The sequence below is a fragment of the Halichoeres trimaculatus genome, unplaced genomic scaffold (assembly GCF_033239565.1).
Source record: "Halichoeres trimaculatus isolate MK-OKI-2021-1 unplaced genomic scaffold, fHalTri1.1 fHalTri1_scaffold_11, whole genome shotgun sequence".
In the NCBI taxonomy this organism is placed as follows: domain Eukaryota; kingdom Metazoa; phylum Chordata; class Actinopteri; order Labriformes; family Labridae; genus Halichoeres; species Halichoeres trimaculatus.
This window is the reverse complement of record NW_027437189.1, coordinates 29,229,808-29,251,568: the sequence shown is the minus strand read 5'-3', so window position 1 is coordinate 29,251,568 and position 21,761 is coordinate 29,229,808. Positions and strand designations below refer to the sequence as shown.

At 43.2% G+C, this 21,761-nt stretch overlaps 1 protein-coding gene across 1 annotated transcript in view; it reads right to left on the bottom strand.

Annotated features, from left to right (window-relative positions):
* The window catches only part of LOC141799091 (plexin-A1-like), a 453,927-nt gene that overhangs the window by 155,658 nt on the left and 276,508 nt on the right, over window positions 1-21,761 (bottom strand). Inside the window, exon 12 of the mRNA XM_074681180.1 lies at window positions 6,647-6,761. Coding sequence (XP_074537281.1) covers window positions 6,647-6,761 — 115 coding nt within the window. The remainder of the gene's footprint in view (window positions 1-6,646; window positions 6,762-21,761) is intronic.

The following is a 21,761-nucleotide window of genomic DNA, read 5'->3' as shown; positions in this document are numbered from 1 at the left end:
CGGCCTGCTAATGATTATCAATGAGACAGGGCTACAAAGCCACCAGTTCAGCAGCAATGCATCATGGAACCACTGTGTTTTTACTAAGATGTAAGGAGGTCAGGCTTTAAAGAAGAGGGTAAGAGCGGCAAGAAGGCGGCATGAGAGGAAATGAGGAAATGGGGTGAATGAAAAGAAGGAAAAGAGATAAAAGATTAAAAAAAAAGAAAACAGAAAGTCTTGGCAGAGTAGGAGAGGAAGAGAACAGATCACAGTGAGAGCAGTCGGAGTGGGTAAGCTGCAGCTCCACATACTGAAAAGGTCAGAGCCCTGATAGTTAAATAAACTTCTGCAGAGCGGCTGATGCAGAACAAGCTCGGGCTCGTAATGAGCGCTTCCTCTGACAGTTTCAGATGACTTCACTCAGGCTGCTTCTAAATGAACACATCAGACCTAAATACATTCAAAATGTTCCTGAATGAAGAAAATAAGTGGTCCAAACATCTCTACAGGCTTTAACAGTGATTACCATGAGATTTGCACAGATCTGACCAGTACACACACAGCAGAAACAATCATTGAAAAACAGCCAACCACTGGGTTAAATCTACAGTTCTGAGCTATTGTTAACAGTGGGCATCCTTCAAAACAGGACAAAAATCAATCTGTAGACCATTAAAACAGGCTTGGAAATGAGCTTTCAGTCTTCCCCCATTAAGTGAGTTATTCCTCTAATTGTTGACAAATAATGACAAAAGGTCCAATGTATGGATTTCAGTGGCAGCTAGCTTAGCACAACCCCCACTGAGCTTTTTGTGTCTGCCAAAGATGATAAATCTAAATTTAACCTGATACTAGGAAGTCTGTTTGTTTCTTTCCTTTTCCAAGTTTAATCACTGAGGCAGTTTGTTTTGGACAAGGAGACTCTTTGGAGAATTTGGCTTGACAAAACAGGAAATAGAAAACCCTGTGAAAAATGAACAGTGGAGAAATCTGACACAAAAACAAACTGATTTCTAAGAAAGCTGACGGCTTAATGCCAACTGCAGCTTGGCCTGTTCTCTGCCCTGACATGCTGTGTCCACCAAAGACCACAGAGGATACACTTTTTTTTTATTATCATCACTGTTTGCTCTAGTTTTTCTCACATTGATCTACACTTCTTACCGTCCAAACCAAGCTTAATGAGACTTACAGTTAAAGAGTATGAATGAAAATGAACTGATAGACAGTAAAAGCGCATTCACATAGACCAGAAGTACCACAGCTATGTTTACATTTACAAAAAAAAGAGGAGCACAATGAATCATGCTTATTTAAGTAGCTGGAGTAACGTGTGATCTGAATAATCTTGTTTTGGGTTTCAGAATAAATACAGGCATATATTTATTTGCAATGAGCAAGATATCTTCCCCCATTTTGGATTTTTCTGGTTGGACAGCATGTGTGAATACAAACAGTTGAAATCTTCCTCCTAACATTACTCTGACTTTTTCCCGCCAACTACCTCTTAAAGGTCCCATATTGTGCAAAAATCACTTGATCAAGTCTTTTAATTAAATTTTGGGGTCTTTGGCTTTCTTACCAGCCCACAAAATGTGATATTTAATGACAAAACCTGCACTAAGTAGTGCTTGTATGTGAATGTAAAATCCTGACAAGCTGAAACAAGCTGTTTGGATTTCGGGGGTTTGCTTACGTCAGTGTTTCCCTTTTTTGACCACTGGAGCAGACACCCCCCCCTCCAGCAGAGGGGAGGAGAATGCCAAAGTTGAAGCTCCATCACTGCTCTGTTTTTGGCTGTAAACAGCCACATAGTTTCATGCTCAAGCTTCCCATCTCAGAAGAAGACAAGATTAATTGGCTAGAGTTCATTTATGAGGGAAATGTACCAGCTACACTCAGAAAAACTGTGCATGTGTGTGCTAGTCACTTCACGGCTGACTGCTTTTCCAACTTTGGACAGTACAACAGAGGGCTAGCGAATAGACTGGTCCTGAATCCAGGCGCATTACCAACCATCCGCCAACAAACCTCAGAACCTGGAAATGTGAGTATTTTAAATGCTGTGTGCTGTGGAGCACATGTAAGAGCTTTTCCTCAGTTTCCCCCCTGTCTCTGTGTTAGCTTCAGGATGCTAACTTCAGCTGCAGTTAGCCTGTTGTTTTAGCCTGTAATGTTACAATAAACCAGCTTCGCTGTTTTCTAAACATTGTGCACTCGCAGCTCGTGGTGCCGCTCTCAAGAAGAGCGGGGCGGTATCAGTGGTGGCTCATTTACTTATGAAGGTCATGCCCACTAAATCAGAGCGTTCTGAACAGAGGGGCTATGAGAGCCTGGAAACAATGCTGCTGTGCTTGATTTATTGGCTTTTTGGACCAAAACATGTTACTACCATTTCATGAAGATATCAATGATCCATATTAAACGTCAGAAAAGTAGCATAATATGGGACCTTTAAGTTTTCTGGACTGGACAAGTCTGTGTGAAGTCAGAAAAATTCAGGAAAATGTCCTGGAAGCAAGTTGGTTGGGATGGTAACGGGTACAAAATCATGCCACCGGGGTGAGGGTGAAGAAAAAATGAAAACATCTGAAGTTGAAGAATGTCATTTGAAATGTCAAAACAGGAGAGATGTCTGCAATTTTTTTCTGTCTGAATGATGTATTTATATAAATAAATAAATGAAAAATTCATAATAAAGCCGGTTTCTGTTGCTTTTTGTCCCATCATATTGTGTCGCACCTGAACACAACCTTCTGCAACAAACAGTGAAAATGCCAGTGACAAAACTCATCCCTCACAGCGCTGTGTGGTGTCTGCAGAGCCATCTGTCTGTCAAACACTGAAGTGATCTCAGTCAAATGAAGGAGGCAGCTGTGATTCTTTCATGTAGCCTGAAAATGCTGGAGTGCTACCAGCTAAAGAAAGTTAGATCAGTTGAAATAAAACTTCTGAGACAAACTATGACAAAAATAATTAGATTTAATTGTTAATTTGTTTTAATGAACAAAGCTTTGATGTCCTTGTGGAATGTAATTATCAGCACCAGTATTTAATACTTTTAGTAATACACAAAAGACAAATGTTTATCTAAAAAAAATTTTGTCAATTCAGAGAATATTAATTCCTGTCTACACGACTCTGCCCCTCTGCAGTCATTTTGGGTGCCTGTAGCTTTTGGTCAGGAAAAAAAAAATACAACATTTGAAGTGACAAGAAAAAAAATATAAATAAAAAAACATGAATCAGATAGAAGAAGTGTTTTGTAAGCATTTCTTCCTATTTGAATTCATTTGAAACCAAAACTGGGGAGCCTCGCGTCGGCCCGGTCGGCTCCATCAAACGGCGCTGGGATTCACTGAAGCAGAGAGAATTTGTTTGTTTGTCCTGGTGTTTGTTTCTCTCATTGTTTGTGTTTATACACATTTGTGTTCATGGCCTCTTCAAGTGTTTCTGCAACTCTGGCAATTTTCTGCCTGGTCGCCCCTAATATGCCTCCCTGTTTATCTGCTGTCACAACACAGCTGATTTATATACATTTACATATCCGGGAAGTGACAACGGAGAATTATATTTACTTCAAGGGAGGAAATTTATTGAGAAGTGTTTATCTCCGCTCACACACTAGAGTACAAAGTGTATTTCTGTGATGTACCTGTGGCACACATTGGAGGATGCCATGGATTTTATCAGATATGAAGTGAAGTCAGCCTCGAGAAATATGACAAATGCCTGTTGGGAAGATAACCAGTGTAGTGTGAATTCAATCACTTTGGCAACCTACTGCTAATGACACAGGGGGAAACTTTTTCAGGCAGCGGAGATGGGCAATATTGCTTTCAGCAGGAGCTACGAACTGGCAAATTGGAACGAAATCAAGGCTGGAGGAGATGAATGTGTGACGACAAAACTACTGCTGTTGGCTAAAAGGGAACCCTGCTGTTCCTGAAGTTGAAGTATATTTTTTTATATTTTTCAGGCCTAAAGACTAATTGCTGGAATAGCTCCAGTAGATGGCTTCTTCCCACAGCTGCTAAACCAGCTGTAAGGGCTGGAAATCAGTCCCTGTGCCTTATCAAAGGATGTCCTCTAAAAGTGCTTGTTGTTCCACTGAAAGCCTTTACATACTTAGTGTGTGGTAAGAATACAGACAGGTTCTCTAAACAGATAATAATGTATGTAAAGTTATTAAAACACTTCAGGAGGAATGATGGGGGTCAGACAGAAGTATTTATTTTCTTTTTTGCAGTTAATTTTTCATTGAGCTTAAATAAAAAAGCCTTGGCCAATAACAGTTGGCTGTTTGGTGGCCACTAAAGACCATGTGGTCAGTGATGTATTTTATCATTGGGACAACAGCACAATGGGAGTGGCTTCTTCACTAAACACTTATCCTTGTTTGAGCACATGTACTTTATAGTTAAATGGTTTATTACCTGTAATATATGTCATACAGCAAGATGATGACATCCAGTTTGACATCCAATTACAAAACAACATTGAAGAGGGAGTATCATGCTCATTTTAGTCTTTGTTCTGTCCCTCTGGTGCCCCTGTAGTATCTTTACATGATTTACAGCTTGAAAAAAAATGCTGATTTTTTCTAACACTGGTGTTTTACAAAAACTGTTATTTCAGCCTCTGTCTGAAATGCTTTGTTTTAGTCAATGTCTCTTTAAGGCTCCCCATTCTACAAACCCCTCTTCCTCTGATTGGCCAACATCAACCAAGTTAAAATTAATTTTAGTTTTCAATGTTGGTGTTATTAATTTTATCAAGAGCATTCATAAATACCAACAGGTGTTAATTAGTTAGTTATAGTTCAAAGAGTAGACTCAGCCAGATTGGGCATTGCTGCGGTGCTTGTTCCTCAAAGCAGCTTTCTTAAACACCACACGCGTTTACTCTGTTCAAGACCTTTAGCCAAATATTCCCTTTATCTTTGTTTGCTATCTGATTGACTAGCTGATAACAGGTGTTTGTGCGTTCTATATTCTTTTCACAGAATCTCCATTTCTTCTGCTGTAAAATTGTTTCCTATTTTTAACTCCTTTCAGTCACACCATTGCCGCTCAACATGTTTATTGCTGTCTATCCATAGTAGCCATGCGTAATTCTGTTTTTTCTTTTTTTTTTCTTTTTTTTTTTTTGATGGGGATTTTCTGACATATGATGTTCTGTACTTGCTTGCTTTCATGGTGAAATTAGTTAACTGCCCAAATATTTGCAGCGGCTAATGCTATGGTCAAATGGGCCATTCAATAACGGTACATTAAGACCCAATTGTGTAACAACTAGACCTACATAAGGACCCAAATTGCAAAAACCTGGTAGCCTTTAGCGGTACTTTAAAGAGCTACACATCTGCATAGATACTGCAAATTGCTAAATGCAAATTAACACGACTTAAAATATATATTTATTCTCCTCTGGGAGCTCCAGTAAATCAGAGTGCATTTTATACAATGGTGGGACTTGTGCTCTGTATTTAAAGGTGATTGAAGAAATTAAATTTGGCTCAAAAGGAAATGAATCATTGCTGGGAAAAAAAGAATCAAAAACTGCAAACTGCACAAAGGTTTCTTGCAGGTTCATCACAGCAGGTTTTGTAAATTCTGCCATTGTAGCACAGTGTTAAAAATGGAAATCTGGGCTTTAATGATACAATTAGCATATGATTACCGTTTAATAATGGCTTTGACTAACAACCCCTTGCCATCTACAAAAAATATATATCGTATCATGGGCAGTCCAAGATGACGCACTAATGCAGCGACATGTCCACGCACACTGAGGATTCCAAGTTGTTGTTTTCTTTTTCACAACTCATCTGTTTTTTTTCTTGATAATGTCAAGAAATAAAGAAGTAGAAGAAGAAGAAAATAAATGTGTGGGCAACATAAGCTAAGGGGAAAAAGAGAGACTCTGCCCAGTAAACAGTGTGAACAAAGGAAGACTTTTTTTCACCTGTTAAATCAGACAGAAGGTAAATTTAAGAGATAAAAGCTGGTAAAAATGAGCCACTCAAAGGGAATAAAACAGAAAATAAACCGAGTCTCTAAACAGTTGTCGCTCTGCAGACAAGTTGGAGTGATTCTTTACTCCTGGCTGAGCTACACCGAGCTGAGAGGTTGACGTGTTAATTAAAGCTTTCTGAAGACACAAAAGTTCATTTGTTTGCTCAAAAAGGAGTTTTTCTGCCTTTTTAAGAGACAATGAGACTCAGCAGAGAGAGAAGAGACCGTGTAAAAGCGCAGGCTCATGGATGGATGAGAGTTTTCATGCAAATATAACATTTGGGACGATCGTACGCACTGTCATTTGCATACTCATTCACCCTGACTTGTTTATAAGTGAATAAATCCAGCGCTGCTTGGAGTACAACAGCTGCTGCTGGGCCACTCAGAGCAGCATTCATTCATACATACACATACACGTACACACGTACACACACACACACACACACACACACACACACACACTCTCAAATGCTTACAGGTCCCAGCTGCATATGTGACACTACTATGCCACCAAACAAACTAGTTTGTGAGAGCTTGCAAATCCATTAATAGCAGTAAATGTATTCATGTGTTGCTTTGCTTCTGAATCAGCGTTTCCTTGTGTGAGAGCGTGCTGCACTTTGTGTGCTCGCTGAAAAACTCACCTCTGAGGTGTTAACTCGTCCCTCCTGGAAGGAGCAGTCGCTGGCATCCTGTGTGCACATGTGGCGGTATTTGCACCAGTGGCAGGGGAAGTTTCCATTGACACACGACAGGCACCTGGAGCGGGAGACAATGTGGGAAAGAGGGGGGACAGAAAGAAGAAGTTAAGTTGTATTTCTAAAATATGTTTCAAATCAAATCCTCATTTTCAGGCCGAATAGTGAAAATATTTTGTAGATAATTTTTTTTGTGAAAGGTTTTTAGGTGAAAGGCAACAAACCTATCCCATTTGGCTTTCTCTGGTATAAAGCTTTTATTTTAGTCCCTGGAGGCTCATTTGTTGGTCATATCATGGTTGTTTACTCTCTTAAGGCTGGTACACATTACAGGATTCTCCAAACTTTCACACACATAGAGAGCCCACACTTGACGATAACAAAAGACAGATCGCACAAGATTTCTCTCTCCTGATCTTACAGTGTGTGGTCTGCACTCTGAGGACACCACACACTAACAGATTCTTCAGCAGAGCTTCAGCTTCGTCATGCTCAACATTTCGGATCTCGGGTAGTAAAACACGACTTCTGTGTAAACATACATGAAAGACGTACTGGATAAGCAAAGATGTTTTGTTGTCAGACTCAAGAATTTCGAAAAAAAAAAAAAAAAACACAAAAGAAAAAGTTTTATGGAAAAGGTTGTGGAGACGGTGGGGATATGGGCTGTATGAATAACAATGTGAGTTGGAGGTGAGTAAAGTTATTTTCAGTATCACACATAGATTTCTTACTTCCTCTTCGGTCAGCTGAGTCAGCTCGCGTCTTGATTGGCTTTGCTCCGGTGCATGTGACATTATACACTGTACCTGCTCGGCTCCTCTCAGAGCAAATATTAAACATGTTCATTATCTTCTATCACTGAATCGGAGGCCTTCTAAGTGGCTCTGACCAGAAGAAATCACTCTTAACAAACCCCACACCACAGGAAAATCACACATGATGTCATTAGACAATTGGGCCTTTGCTGGCTTTGATCGTAAGGGGGCGATCGGGCCCAATTATCCTGTAGTGTGTACCCGCCTTTACATGTAACTTTTAAAAAAAAGATTGATTTCTTACGATATGACAAACTGTCTCTCGATCCTTCTGAATTGTTCATTGCCAGTCACATAAAGAACCACACCAATGGAAACCCAGCGACTCTGACCTGAATTCTTCATAGAGTAAAGCTCTCAGGCATGAGCGTCGCCAACCAAAGCACAAGAAGAGAGGAAACATGTATCAAAAGAAAACCTTCAACAGAGGACAGATATCACACACTGACAGGCTGAGTGTGGACATGCATCCACACAGACGCACAACATCAAATGTTTATGGACAAATCTCCAAGAATCACATTGGAAGGACAAGTGCAACCGTGTCCTCGTGCATTATGACTCTACTCCAGCTGTCAGTGAGGCTGAAGAAGATGCTACAGAGAGAGAAACTCTGAGATCCTCTCCTCTCTTATTCTCCATGCTTGGAGGCTTAAAGTGAACTAAGCTGGCACACCAAGATAAGCCTGTTTTAGAGAAGGCTTATTTTATTCTACAGAGTTGAGAAAGCTTTATGAATATTTGTCTATTCACACTTGGACAAACAAATAAAACAAGGCTATTATGGCTGGCACCAGAAAAATATACCAAAAACAGTATCAGGGCATGCTGCACAGAACCTTAAGCTCTTGTTTATGTTACTGCTACTGCTATTTAACTGAAAATGACTGACTTTAAAATAAAAAGAGGGAATAACACAGTTTAGTTTGACATCTGTTTCTTTAAAGAAAAGATTAGTTTGGTTTTTGCAGAGGAGAAACAGAAGGCCTCACTAACTGATCTTTGTTACTTATAGTGGTGATCTGGGACGTCTAAGCTGATTCTAAGCTAGCTACGGTTTAATGTAAATGATGACAAAAAGTTAGTCAAACAATAATAACAGGGATGCTCAGAAGTTGTTCATCAACTCTTTCCAACAACGTCTGTTCTCTTTCAATCAAAACAACTCCTAACTTTTCCTTAAGCTTCTTATGAACTGATTTCCACTCATCTGGCCAAAGAACAGCGAGCTCTAATTATACGTTACGTCAGTCGTCTCGCCCAGAGCCTGTCACTGCACTCTCTCAGGCCTCCTACGACTCAACCTCCACAACGTCTGCTCGCCAACTCACATCCATCCAGCCGAAGTAGCCGAGAACCTTTGAGGTCTATTGTCTGAGGCTATCAACCAATTATCGCCCTACAGATCTTTCACTGGTGCATTGTTCTGCTGTCTGTGTGCAGTGTTAATATTTTCCTGTGGAGCTCATTTTGCTTGTGAGGGTCTTTCCTCAACATTTTTTCTATTAAGAAACAGCATTTTCTTATTGTGCCCAATAACAGCACCAAGAGGCACAGACTGATTTCACCTGGAGGTTTGTTTATGAGTGGATCACAGCTGATAACAGTAGTTTTAAAGAATTCAGTGGCATGGCAAAGACATGTATGGCCTGAAAATGGCAAAGAGTCGAAGTTAACATTTCTCTTCAGTACTGTTTAAAGGGTAAAAAGAAACACCCACCATCCTAAAAATGGAAATGACAATTTTATTTTAACTGTAAGGAGCAAACTAACTTTGGAAAGGTCAGCTTTCAGATCAGAGTATGTGGTCAGCAAAACATGTTACCTGTTTCTAAATCGAACTACGAGCCAAAGTCGCCTGACATTTCAGCTTTCTTTATTCTCCTACGTTTACTGCTTGGTCAGATGCACTCCTCTCCATGACAACAAACACCTGTTTGTTTCCTGATGAAACTCTATCCAAGATTAAAAAGTTAGATAAGGATAATGAAAGTAAAGATAAAAGACTTAAACCATCACCATAAGTAACTGAAAGCAGATGAGGCAGACTGCTTGACCCTTTGGAAGGTATGCCTTCTAGCACTCTTTATGTCATCTTTGAGATGAAAAACAAACTATTAAAGCCCTTTCCACACATGCTCAAACCAGGAAAAAAAAATCCCTTATTTTATCCAGCTGAGCTGTGAGCAAACAGTGAAGTTTACCCCCAACTTTTTCCTGCCACCTCTTGGAAATAGTTGCAAGAAGTCAGCAACAGCCACAATCTGGGTACAGGGCATAAAAATCTGGAAAATTTGCAAAAAAGTAAGCGGGCAGAGCAATACATGTCTCAGTTTTCTGTATAAAGTTTCTGCTTTGTTTGTATTGGAGAACAAACTTAACATACTACCCTCTTTATGATAAAAATCATGTGTTTGTGCACTAGATTCCTGAAAAGGCCTGACCCCTCATGTCCATTGAATGATCCAGGAAAAGTCTGGCATTGAATTTGAAGAATACATATTTTGAGTGTCTTGATAGCTGCTTTTTGAGCTTGTATTGACAAAGGAAAAAAAAAAAAACATTGAAAGAGTTAGAAATTAAGAGTACAGCCAGAAAAGAATACTCAATAATTTTGTGTACGCTGTTTCAAACAGGACCCCTGTCAGATCCAGAGCACTAACACCCTTGTAATGAACCTTAGTGGAGATTTAAAGCAGGCCCTCCAGACTGAAGGACAAAGACTCAGCTCACAGTGCCACCCTGCTGCAGGAAACACTGACTTTAAGCTGAATCTTAGTCTAATCCTCGCCCCGTCTTTGTCCCTCTGTCCTTGGTTTATTCAGATTCCAGAGGGTTAACTCCTAAATCTTCTGTGTTTGAGTGACAGAGCAATAGGGGCCTCATATAGTCCGCCGTAAGCCAGTGAGACTAGACTGAACTGCAGCCTGAGCTTTATAATCAATGCCAGTGGATTTCCATGGGGAGACGGGGGGACTGAGGTTATGCTAACAGTCTGATGTTTGTTAGCAGAGCTGGTGAGCCAGTTCCTCCTCACTATTAACCCCAGGGTTTATCGATTTCTTGTTGCAGGGACACACACACTCACAGGCCTCTGTGTGCACGTCCACCACTGCTTTAACACACACTAACAGACCTTAGACGCACTTCTACACACACGCTGTCACCCATGTTGACATCCCCAAGTTCCTCAGAGTCACCTGGGCAGTGAAGACTTGTCCTACAGTAGAGCTGTCAATGCCTGGACACCCGGCCTGGGTAAGTGGCTGCACTGCTGCAATGTAGTCAATAAAATCCCCTGCTATTTAACAAGGCCTGGAAACAGAGCTGGGTCAAAAAGCCTTTTCATCTTCTCCGTGCTTTTGTTCTAGCGAAGGCTGGATCGATGGAACAAAGCTGTTCATATGCGAGCATGCAGCGCCTGAACAAACGTATGTGAGAGAAGAGAAGAATCATATGCAGGTTTTATTCAGGTCAACCTGGAAGAGATCAAAGATAACGCTGCACACCTTTCCAAATATGGAGGCAAGTTTTTTATGTAAGAGTTTGAGTTAACATGTGCCTACACAAAAGATGAACTCAGTTTACATCAGACTGTTTGAGTTGGCTTAGAAACTTTAATTTTTAGCAATGCTTTTACCTTCCCTCTCCTGCATTTTTAGGACTTTTAGTTCATTGGGTTGTTGCACTGAAAAACACTGTATGTGAGCGCTTCTCATGATTAAAAAGGAGTATCAGGATCACAGGAGTGTGCAGAGGACAAGATGTGAATGTTAACTTGACTTCCCAATGTTGATTTTCCATTGCCTTGGATATTATTATACCATTCATGTGTGTAATCTATCCTGTTCTGTTACCAACAGACAGTGATGAAAAATCAAGCTCCAGTTGTGATCAACGTGAATTACTGATCTGTGCCTGTTATAGTTGTCGACACATATATTAATGTTTGTATGATCTGATACTGTATCCAGTTGTCCTACACCGTGTTTTATTTTGAAGCTGACTAGATGTTCCTTGCCATCACCATGTCTAACTTCCAGCCCATCTCTATTTACCTTGATGCAGTCTCCATTCAAAACAGACTTCTTTGGCAGAGTAGGACTGAGAGACACTTCTGGGACAGAGATGAGACACACAACAGCGCTGTCTTTGAAAACTAAAGAAGGCAGGGCCGAGCCAAGACATCCGTTTAGTATCTGTATCACTTTTCCTTTTTGGGGTTGTGTGGAAGCTGGAGCCTATCTCAGCTGTCTTTGGGTCCAAGGAACTGTATATCCTGCTAGGGATGGGTACATTTTCGAATTTGGAACAATACGGTACCGATGCCCAGTACCTGGCAATTGGTATCAGTACTCAATGGTACCAATTTTCTGTACTTTTTTTGTGTTTCTGTGGTAAAAAATATCAATTTGTTTCATAATAAAAAGTTTTTTTGTTTTTTTTTGTTTTTTTTTTCAATTTAACATATTTATTCTTCAATATATAACCTTAAAATGCTCTGTTCATGTCAAGCAAGGGAAATCATCTACTCTTCCACTCTGTCACAGTCACAAGGATGCATTTAGGTACCGAAACGTGGTACCTTTTGATTTTTCGTGACTTGGTACTCGCAACTTTTGACAAAATTATATACGTACCTATAAAAGTACCTAATTTGGCACTCATCCTTTCATCCTGCACAGGTTGCCAGACTATTGCAGGACAAACATGTAGAGATGGACTACCAAACTGCAAAAAACTAAAATCTTATAATTTTTTTTTTTTTTTTTTAATTTTGAGTAAAAATTGTCTTGTTACACTTAAGTTACTTAAAGAAAAACTGAGGTCTGAATTGCTTGTAATGAGTAAAAAAAATCTGGCACTGGAACAAGAAAAAATGCTTGAAACTAGAATAACATATTTAAAACAAGTGAAGTAACCTTTCTCTTGTTTCATTGGCAGATTTTTTTTTTACTAGTTACAAGCAATTCAGATCTCATTTTTGTTACTTGAAATAAGACATTTTTCCTGGACTGGTCATGTGGATCATATTAAATCTAAAAAAGATATTTTCCACTGAAAATAGGACAAGGCATTCAATTTTTTCCAATGCATTCATACACACAGTCACGCCTATGGCAATTTAGAGTGACCAATCCACTTGATGAGCATGTGGGAGGAAGCCAGAGAGAACTTTTGCAAAATCCAAGCAAAACAGCCCAGGGAATTGAACCAGGAAACTTCTCACTGGCGACAGTGCTGACCATTGCACCACCAGCTGACCTGAGACATAATAACGCCACAAAATCTTCTCAAAAAAAGGCACAACCTCTATGTTATAGAGGCGACAGGGGATGAAAGTATCTGTGGATACTTAAATTAAATCATCGTATGGACTTCTATATTAGTGTTAATCTAGAGACTGGGAAAGGCTGACTTGTACTTTCCGTCTCTCCACAGTGAGTCTTCACTTGTGATTATGACATTTATTCTGTCAACATATCCTTAAGTTATCTCTAACTTGGACTGTTTCAAAGACAGATGGGAGCAGCTGTTCCAGGTGAGCTATTAATAGGCCTCTTTGTGTTTCATCCAATAAAGCTCCAAAGTGAGCAGCAATAAAACGATGCATACATCATTAAGTTATAAAGCACAAGAACCAAATGAGGAGTTCAGATTCTCAACAGGGGACTTAGACTCATTATACCATATTATTGCATCTTGTCACGGCCATGTCCAAAAGCAGCAAGTCTGTGAGTCTCAACCCTCAGTTTAATTAAAGTGGGTCACACTTGTTGGAAAATGGAGACACAGAAATGCAGCTGCTGCTGCTGCTGCTGATGATGATGATGTCATTGTACACGTACAAAAAAAAAAAGCCAGAAAAAATCAAACAGCTTGTGACAAAATGAGTCTGAAAACTGCCTGGAGGTAGTGTATCTGTGACGTGCGGCTGGTCTCGGAGCGGGAGGCAAAAAGCCTGGAAGTGAGAACCCTTCCTGGGGGGCCGGAGCGTGGGCGGGTCCCCTCCCTTGAGTGCCTCTTTTCACTGCATACATTTCAGCCCTTTCATATTGTAATGGTCATGGTGGCCTGAGGCTGCAGCGCTAACCTTTTAGCTGTGTGGGACACATTATTCCTGACACAATGGGCACAATCTCTGTCTGGTTCGCTAACACTCTGCTTTAGATCTCTCTTTCCCTCTTCATGCCTCCTATCAGCTCTCAGGGAAACTGAGTTCTCCCCCTCTTCTCACTCTTCCCTACAGCGCTCTCACCCCGTTTTGTTTCTCTTCCTCTCTTTAAACATGCATTATTCCTCCTCCCGCATGCACAATTAAACTGTTCCAAACCTCTTTTTTAATGCAAATGTCTAATATTGTAACAGCATATGTAAATAGCTTGCAGCGTAATTTGCTGCACTGAGTCTGTACCTTCTGTCTCTGTGAGCTCCTCCTGACTGTGATTGCACCTGTTTGTGTGTCTGTAGGAGAATGTGCGAGTGTTTGTGCCTCCACCTTAACGTGAGACTTTGCAAAAGTTACACACAAGCCCGTCTGGCAACATGCCTGCAGGCCGCTCTGCTCGCGCATCTGTGCCGATACTGTACGCCTGTGCGTCTGCTGTTGCAACAGTTTCAGGCTCTCACCACGCCCACGAGGAGGACTCCATTATCTAAACGCTGCGGCTCATGCGCCGTTCCAGCACAGCAGGGGGTCAAAGATTCAGAGGTGAGAGGAGACGGCACAGAGGGAGTGGTGTATAATATGTGGGTTTATGTTACAGCTGCTGCGATAATATCTGCACTAGTTTTACAGTCCTGCAGAGTCCTGAGGGGGCCGGGGAAGCCGACATCAAAGGCTTTAATAGCAGCATGCGTGTTTATGCAGCAACATGAGGGGAGGGGCAAGGTGGGCTGGTTAATAAGAGGCACACACACAAATCCAAAAACACCCAAAACATGCATAAATAAACAGCAGAGTGCAGCTACTCTGACACATAATATTCACTCTCAAACCCAGCACACATTAACACACACACACACACACACACACACACACACACACACACACACACACACATTCACCAAATCATCCAAAGCCATTGAACCAGGCCTGGAGGCCCTGAGAAGTGGCCCAGGTGAGCTCTCTCTCCAAGCCCACTCCATTACGACGATCTCCACACAGGCACCCAGCTCCAGCTAATTAACCGCCTATTACTATGCAGATATATGCAGGACTGAGAGCAGAGCGCAGGCAATAAATGGGCTTGATGAACGAGAGAGGGCCGAGAGAAGGGAGGGGAACAGAGAGGCATAAGAGGGGTCGAGACGAGTGGAGACAGGGGCTGGGGAAGAGAAAGTAATAGATAGACAAGAGGAAGGTAAGAAGGCGGGAGAGGAGAGGAGTACGAGGGGGCTACAGGGAAAGATGGTCACATGGAAGAGAATAAAAGCAAGACAAGAGCACTTTATGCTCCTTATTACTGTTTGCTGTTAATGCCAGAGATTCAGGTCTTAAAGGTTAGAAGCATAATTAGTAGTTTTTAGCTCTTTTCCACATTTGGATCGAGAACTTTTTGAATAAAAATACTTACAAGCTCCAAATCAAATGGTTTTATGTACAAAATATGAGCAGCACAAAACAGTGGAATGATAATGTCTGAATTAATGAGAGAGAGAAAGTGGTTTCAGTTTAGCTGCTGTCGAAGAAGTTAATTTATTTACCCCTGATCTGGTTTTGTAATTATCGACCAAAAACAGGTTTCATGGGTCAAGCTTAGTTTTTTGTTTTTTTCTCCTGTCAAAGTCAAAGTTGTCCAAAAGACAGATAAGGGAGCCGCTTTGCTGCTGATTTCTAGCAGTTTACCACGACCTGTAGAGGGTACAGTCGTGATTGTTGTAAGGATGTATCGATACTTATCCCGGTATTGGGTATCAGTCCAATCCAGCCCTGGAAGCTGGATTGTTAACTGGTAGGTAGGGGCCAATCCATGGTGCTGATCCAGGCAACTGGGTCTATGTCTTTTTTAATAATAATAATAATAATAATAATAATAATAATAATAATAAAAAAAAAAATAATAATAATAATAATAATAACATTATTATTATTATTATTATTATTATTATTATTATTATTATTATTATTATTATTATTATTATTATTATTATTATTGTTTTAACAGGTACTCTTGGCTCCCTGATTTGAAATGTTACCTCTGATGAACTTTTTTTTTTTTTTGCTGCACTACTAGTCTACAGGGTATAAAAGTTTACAACTGATTAGGAATTTCTGTGCATACTAAAGCTTTTTTTTTGTTTTTTCTTACAAAACTGCTGCTAAACATTGACATTTTTTTTAGTTTATATATACATAACTTCAGTAATTCCCTAAACCCATTTTATGTCTTTTACCCAAAACATTATCAGTCGTATTCCATAGTAGGGCATGCAGGTTATTATTTAACACAGGCATCAGATTGGTATTGTTAGGGCGAATTTAAAGGCTAAACATACAGCTATTCGTTTCATATGATATTTGTGAGATTCTAGTTGAGGTAATTTCAGCCAGACCTGCAGCAGGCTTGTTCTCGGAAAAGGTGCTTGTGAGAGAGGTCAGAGGTGAGTTTCTCAGCAGCGAAAAACAATACTCGAAACCTTTGCCAAAACGTTCCACCCTGATAGGAGAGTACAGGAAATCTCATGCCGTGACCAGTGGTAGTTTGGCTGGAGCCAAACTATCCCCATAGTGACGAGTTGGCAAAAACAGACACATGATGACGTCACTGAAACCTTCCATAAAGATACATGTTTGAAGCTGAGGGGAGTCGGTCCGTCCATCTACCATGATTGCTGTGTTTCGAGCTGTGTGACTTCAATAAAACCCGCAAAGGCTGCCAAGTTGATTCTGTCGTCTCATCATTGATATATGTGTATTTGCATCTGGGAAATCCTTAACATAAGTGGCGTCATCGAATTTCGGTCTGATTGGGAGCCGGAGCGTTGGTCTCTCCAGGCAGGTGAAATCTGTGCCGGCACAAAAGGTAGGAGAAATTTTATTCTCAATTTTAAGAGTGATTTCACTGTGTGGTGAGACTAACTTTTGCTTTGGCTCTCTCTCACATAAAAGAACCTGTGGACACAGAATCAGCTTCAGCCTGTCATTCATGTGCACATGAAGGCTGCTTGAAAACGTGTCAGTAGGACACCTAAATTGTGAGACGGACAAATTAATCATTGGGATTGAAGCAGCAGAAAGCTTGGCCAAGCATTTTGAGTAAGGTTGTTAAAGATATGCTGGGCCTCAGTGGTATGGCTGTCGAGCATACACTGGAGGCCAGCTCGTGAGACAAGATACAGAAAAGTGGTATTGGAGAGCCATTGACCACTGTGTGTGTGTGTGTGGTTTTTGAAGTCGACTGCCTGGCCCGGGCCTGTTTAAACACGATGAGGTTTGACTGAAATCAGAGATACAGCTCAAGAGGAGCGAGTGAGAGTCTGAACGGTGTTGACCCATTAGGACCTTGCTCATGTTAAGTGCCGTGATCGGGGGCCGACCTTTTAGGGCTCGAAAGGCGCTCACCTTACCGGTTGCGGACTTTTCTAATATAATTTATACGTGGAGAAATTCACTATTTCAGGAGCAGTGAGATGCTGCTGGGCTGCACTGCGAATGCAGAAAAGTTGCAGTAGCACTGGCTGTTAAAGTCCTAGGAAATTCATTTCAGTCCTTAGGAGGGGCTCTTATAGTACATAACAAACCTAGACAAAAAGCTAGCTATAAGGGGGGTGCGGCAAACCTTGAATGAATAAAATACTATTTGGCAAAGGATAATTGGATACTGGAGAGAACAAATCTATAAGGAAGGAGTTGTCAGATCTGCAACTCCTCTCCCAATTGCCACCGACTAAAACACGTCTGATCAACGTGTTAAGTACACAGACATCTGCCTTTATATAAAATATCTCCAGTCAAAACAAAAAAAAGAGAGAGAAAAACATACAAAACAATATTGCATGACCAAGACGACCGACTCTTGACTGCTGACGGACTAGACGGAGTGAATGAGCGTCTCTTTTCCTTTGTCTCCCACGTCTCACTTCCTTGTGTGTGTGGGTTAACCCTCAGTGTAGTGTGGAAGTAAAGCAGCTGCCGTTTGTGTGTGTTTATGTGTGCGAGTGATGTGTGTTGGATGTGGAAGCTGAGTGCAATAATACATTTTGAGATCTGATATTACATGTGCTATGTAAACTAAATGCTGGCTGATTTATGCTGCATGGGGTATAATTTCGTGGAATCTGCTAAATGAGTCTAATGTGCTGCTCTGAGTTACGTTCACCTTAACACTAACTTCATGTGCTATGCTGATGTGCTCCGTATTGTGCAAAGATTAGGGGCTTGTGTATGCCAAACTGAACATAAATCTCATGTACTGTGGAAAAACTGGGAATTGTGGGCCTAGGGCCTTAGATAAAACCAAAAAGTATATAATAGCACGTGTTAAGCTTTTCTGAGCAAGAAAAGGTGGATGTGTGAAGTGTAAGAGCAAATAGAGAGAATGTGAGTAAGTGTGGATGTGATAAAGTTGAAATCAAGACAGCTGGGAATGGCACACGGAGAGAATTGAGGAAGTTGCCTGTTTGACGGTCAAAACTAGACTGAGGATTCAGGAAGTAGAGTTGGGAGGAGCGTGTTACACAAATAGAAAGCTACACTTAGACACCAGGCTTTTCCCGCCCTATACGCTGAAGGCTTTTCCTGCGGCCTGCTCTCTTTACTCGCCCCCTCCCTTCGTGAGAAGCCCTCCCTGACACGTTTGTATTTAGGACCCAGAAGCAAGTAGTTGGTGATAAACAATGAACAGTCTTTATTGGCAGAAACTTAAAGGCACAGTTCAGAGCGGGGTTTGAACCCGCACACTTAGGAATGAAGGATGAGTGTCTCTTCCGTAGAGCCACACAGGAGACGTTTGGGACAAAGGCTCAGACAGTCTTTGAATGCAGGGAGTTGCGGCTTGAGCGGGGATCGAACCCGCGACCACAGGAACTCTAGACGAGCGTTCTCCTGACTGAGCCACACAGGAGACGTACAGGCAAAGGCTCACGTAGTAGAAGGCCGGCGAGGGTTCAGTAACCAGGCAGACCAACACGGAGAAGGATTCAGGCGATACTCAGAGTCGAAGACAGGCAGGGATCAGGTACCAGGTAGACCAACACGGATCAGGACAGGCAGAACTCGGCGTCCGAGACAGAAGCAGGATCGACAGCCGGGGACTCAGGCAGACGGGTGAGTGACGAACAGAAGCTTTAGTCGATACCTTGTAGTCAGGCCGAGGGTCAGGCGTAACAGGCAGAAACTGGGACGGAACTTGTAGGCAACAGGTAAGCAGTCTGATGACAGGTCTGAAGTTCTCAGCGTGAGTGCGAAGACAGTCTGACAATGACTGTGTGTGGAGCTGGGGTTTATATAGGTGGCCTGATGGCAGCAGATGAGGTGCAGGTGTGAGCAGGAGCACAGGTGATTGGAGTCAGGCTGATTAGGCTGGAGACAGAGGCTGAGGCTGAGACTGTGACAGAACCCCCCCCTCAAGGGACGGCTCCCGACGTCCAACACATCAACAGGGGCGGGGTGGGTGGGAAGAGTACCTCAGTACTCTTCCGAGGCGGAGTCCTCACGGACATCAGGTGGAATCCCCTCCTCCTCTTCATCCTCTTCGGAATCCTCTGGTGACGGAGGATCAACAGGGGTGACAAGAGAAGGTTGCTGTGACCGGCGTCCTTGCCTCCTCAGGGACGGCTGCTCCGGGTGGCCCTCGTGGAATTGCTTTATGAGGTCCTTATCAAAGATGTTCCGGGAAGGCACCCATGACCTCTCCTCGGGACCGTATCCCTCCCAATCCACGAGGTACTGCAGGCCTCTCCCTCGCCGACGGGAACGGAGCAGACGGCAGATGGTGAAGGCAGGACCCCCGTCGATAAACCGTGGAGGAGGAGGAGGAGGAACATCAGGAGACAGGGGACTCTCATGGACAGGTTTGATCCGGGAGACATGAAAGGTGGGATGAACTCTCATGGACCGGGGAAGCGTCAACCTCACCGCCGTCGGATTGATGATTCTCTGGATGGGGAAAGGACCCACAAACTTAGGTGCAAGCTTCCTGCTCTCAACTCTAACAGGTAGGTCTCTGGTAGACAACCAAACTTTTTGACCCACCTGATAGGTTGGAGCAGGAGTCCGACGGCGGTTGGCTGAAGAGGAGTAACGGTGGACGGCCTTCTGGAGTGCAGCCCTGGCTCGGGCCCAAGTTCGACGGCAACGTCTGGCGAAGGCAAGGGCGGACGGGCAGGAGACATCATTGTCCAGAGCCGGAAACAACGGGGGCTGGTAGCCGTACACACACTGGAACGGGGACAGGCCGGTGGAGGACGAGACCAAGGAGTTATGGGCGTATTCAACCCATAGGAGCTGCTGGGACCAGGTAGAAGGGTTCTGGGATACAGTGCACCGAAGAGCCGTTTCCATCTCCTGGTTCATCCGTTCGGTCTGTCCGTTGGACTGAGGGTGGAAGCCGGAAGATAAGCTGGCGGTGGCTCCCAGGAGGCGGCAGAATTCTCTCCAAAAGGTAGACGAGAACTGAGGCCCACGGTCTGACACCACGTCCAACGGAAGACCATGGATGCGGAAGACGTGATGGAGGACCAGTTGTGCAGTTTCCTTGGCGGACGGAAGCTTCTGCAGGGGAATGAAGTGGACCATCTTGGAAAACCGGTCAACCACAGTGAGGATAGCCGTATGTCCATCGGAGGTAGGTAGACCGGTGACGAAGTCCAAGGATATGTGGGACCATGGACGATGTGGGATGGGCAGAGGTTGGAGGAGACCGGCAGGAGCCTGACGGGAGGACTTGTGTTGACTGCAGATCTGACAGGCTTTGACGAAGTCCCGAGTGTCCTCCTCTAGCGTGGGCCACCAGAACCTCTGAAGGAGAACCTCCTGTGTGCGTCGGGATCCAGGGTGACAGGTCAGGTTGGATGAGTGGGCCCACTGCAGAACCTCGGACCGTAGAGCCTCAGGAACAAAAAGACAGCAAGGGGGACAGGAACTGGGACCGGCTTGACCTTGGGTTGCGGCTTTAACTTTCTCCTCGATATCCCAAGTGAGGATGGCGACGACACAAGGAGGAGCTAGGATGGGAGCATCCTTCTCTGGGCTGTCCTCATCTCGGAGGTATTGGCGGGAAAGGGCATCCGGTTTGGTGTTGCGGGAACCAGGACGGTAGGACAGAGTGAAATTAAACCTTGAGAAAAACAGGGACCACCGGGCTTGACGGGCATTGAGTCTCTTAGCAGTCTTGATGTATTCCAAGTTCTTGTGGTCAGTCCATACAAGAAACGGCTCCTTAGTTCCCTCCAGCCAGTGCCTCCATTCCTCCAATGCGAGCTTTACCGCCAGAAGCTCGCGGTTGCCGATGTCATAGTTCCTCTCAGCGGGGGTCAGTCGACGAGAGAAAAAGGCACATGGATGGAGCTTGTGGTCTGAAGGGGAACGCTGGGATAAGACGCCTCCTACTCCAACATCAGAGGCGTCTACCTCCACCAAGAACTGAAGGTCTGGATCAGGCATCAGGAGAATAGGGGCAGTGGTGAACCTCTCTTTCAGGGTGCGGAAGGCAGTGTCTGCATCAGGTGACCAGAGGTAAGTTTTCTTGTTGCTTGTTAGAGCGGTGAGGGGAGCAGCGACCGTGCTGTAGTTCCTGATAAACCGGCGGTAAAAGTTGGCAAAGCCCAGGAATCTTTGGAGCTGCTTGCGGGACTCAGGAACAGGCCAGGAGGTGACTGCGGAAACCTTGGATGGCTCCATTTGGATGTGGCCCTTAGAAACGATGAAGCCCAGGAAGGAGACGGTGGGAGCGTGAAACTCACACTTCTCAGCTTTGACAAAGAGTGAGTTCTCTAAAAGTCTCTGGAGCACAGACTGGACATGATGCACGTGGTCACTGAGGTTCTTGGAGAAGATGAGGATGTCATCGAGGTACACAAAGACGAACTGGTTCAACATGTCTCGGAGAACGTCGTTGACAAGGGCCTGAAAGACGGCTGGGGCATTAGTAAGTCCAAATGGCATTACAAGATACTCATAATGACCGATGGGAGTATTGAACGCCGTCTTCCATTCGTCTCCCTCCCTGATGCGGACGAGGTGGTAGGCGTTGCGAAGATCCAACTTTGTGAAGACCGTAGCTCCCTGTAATAGCTCGAAG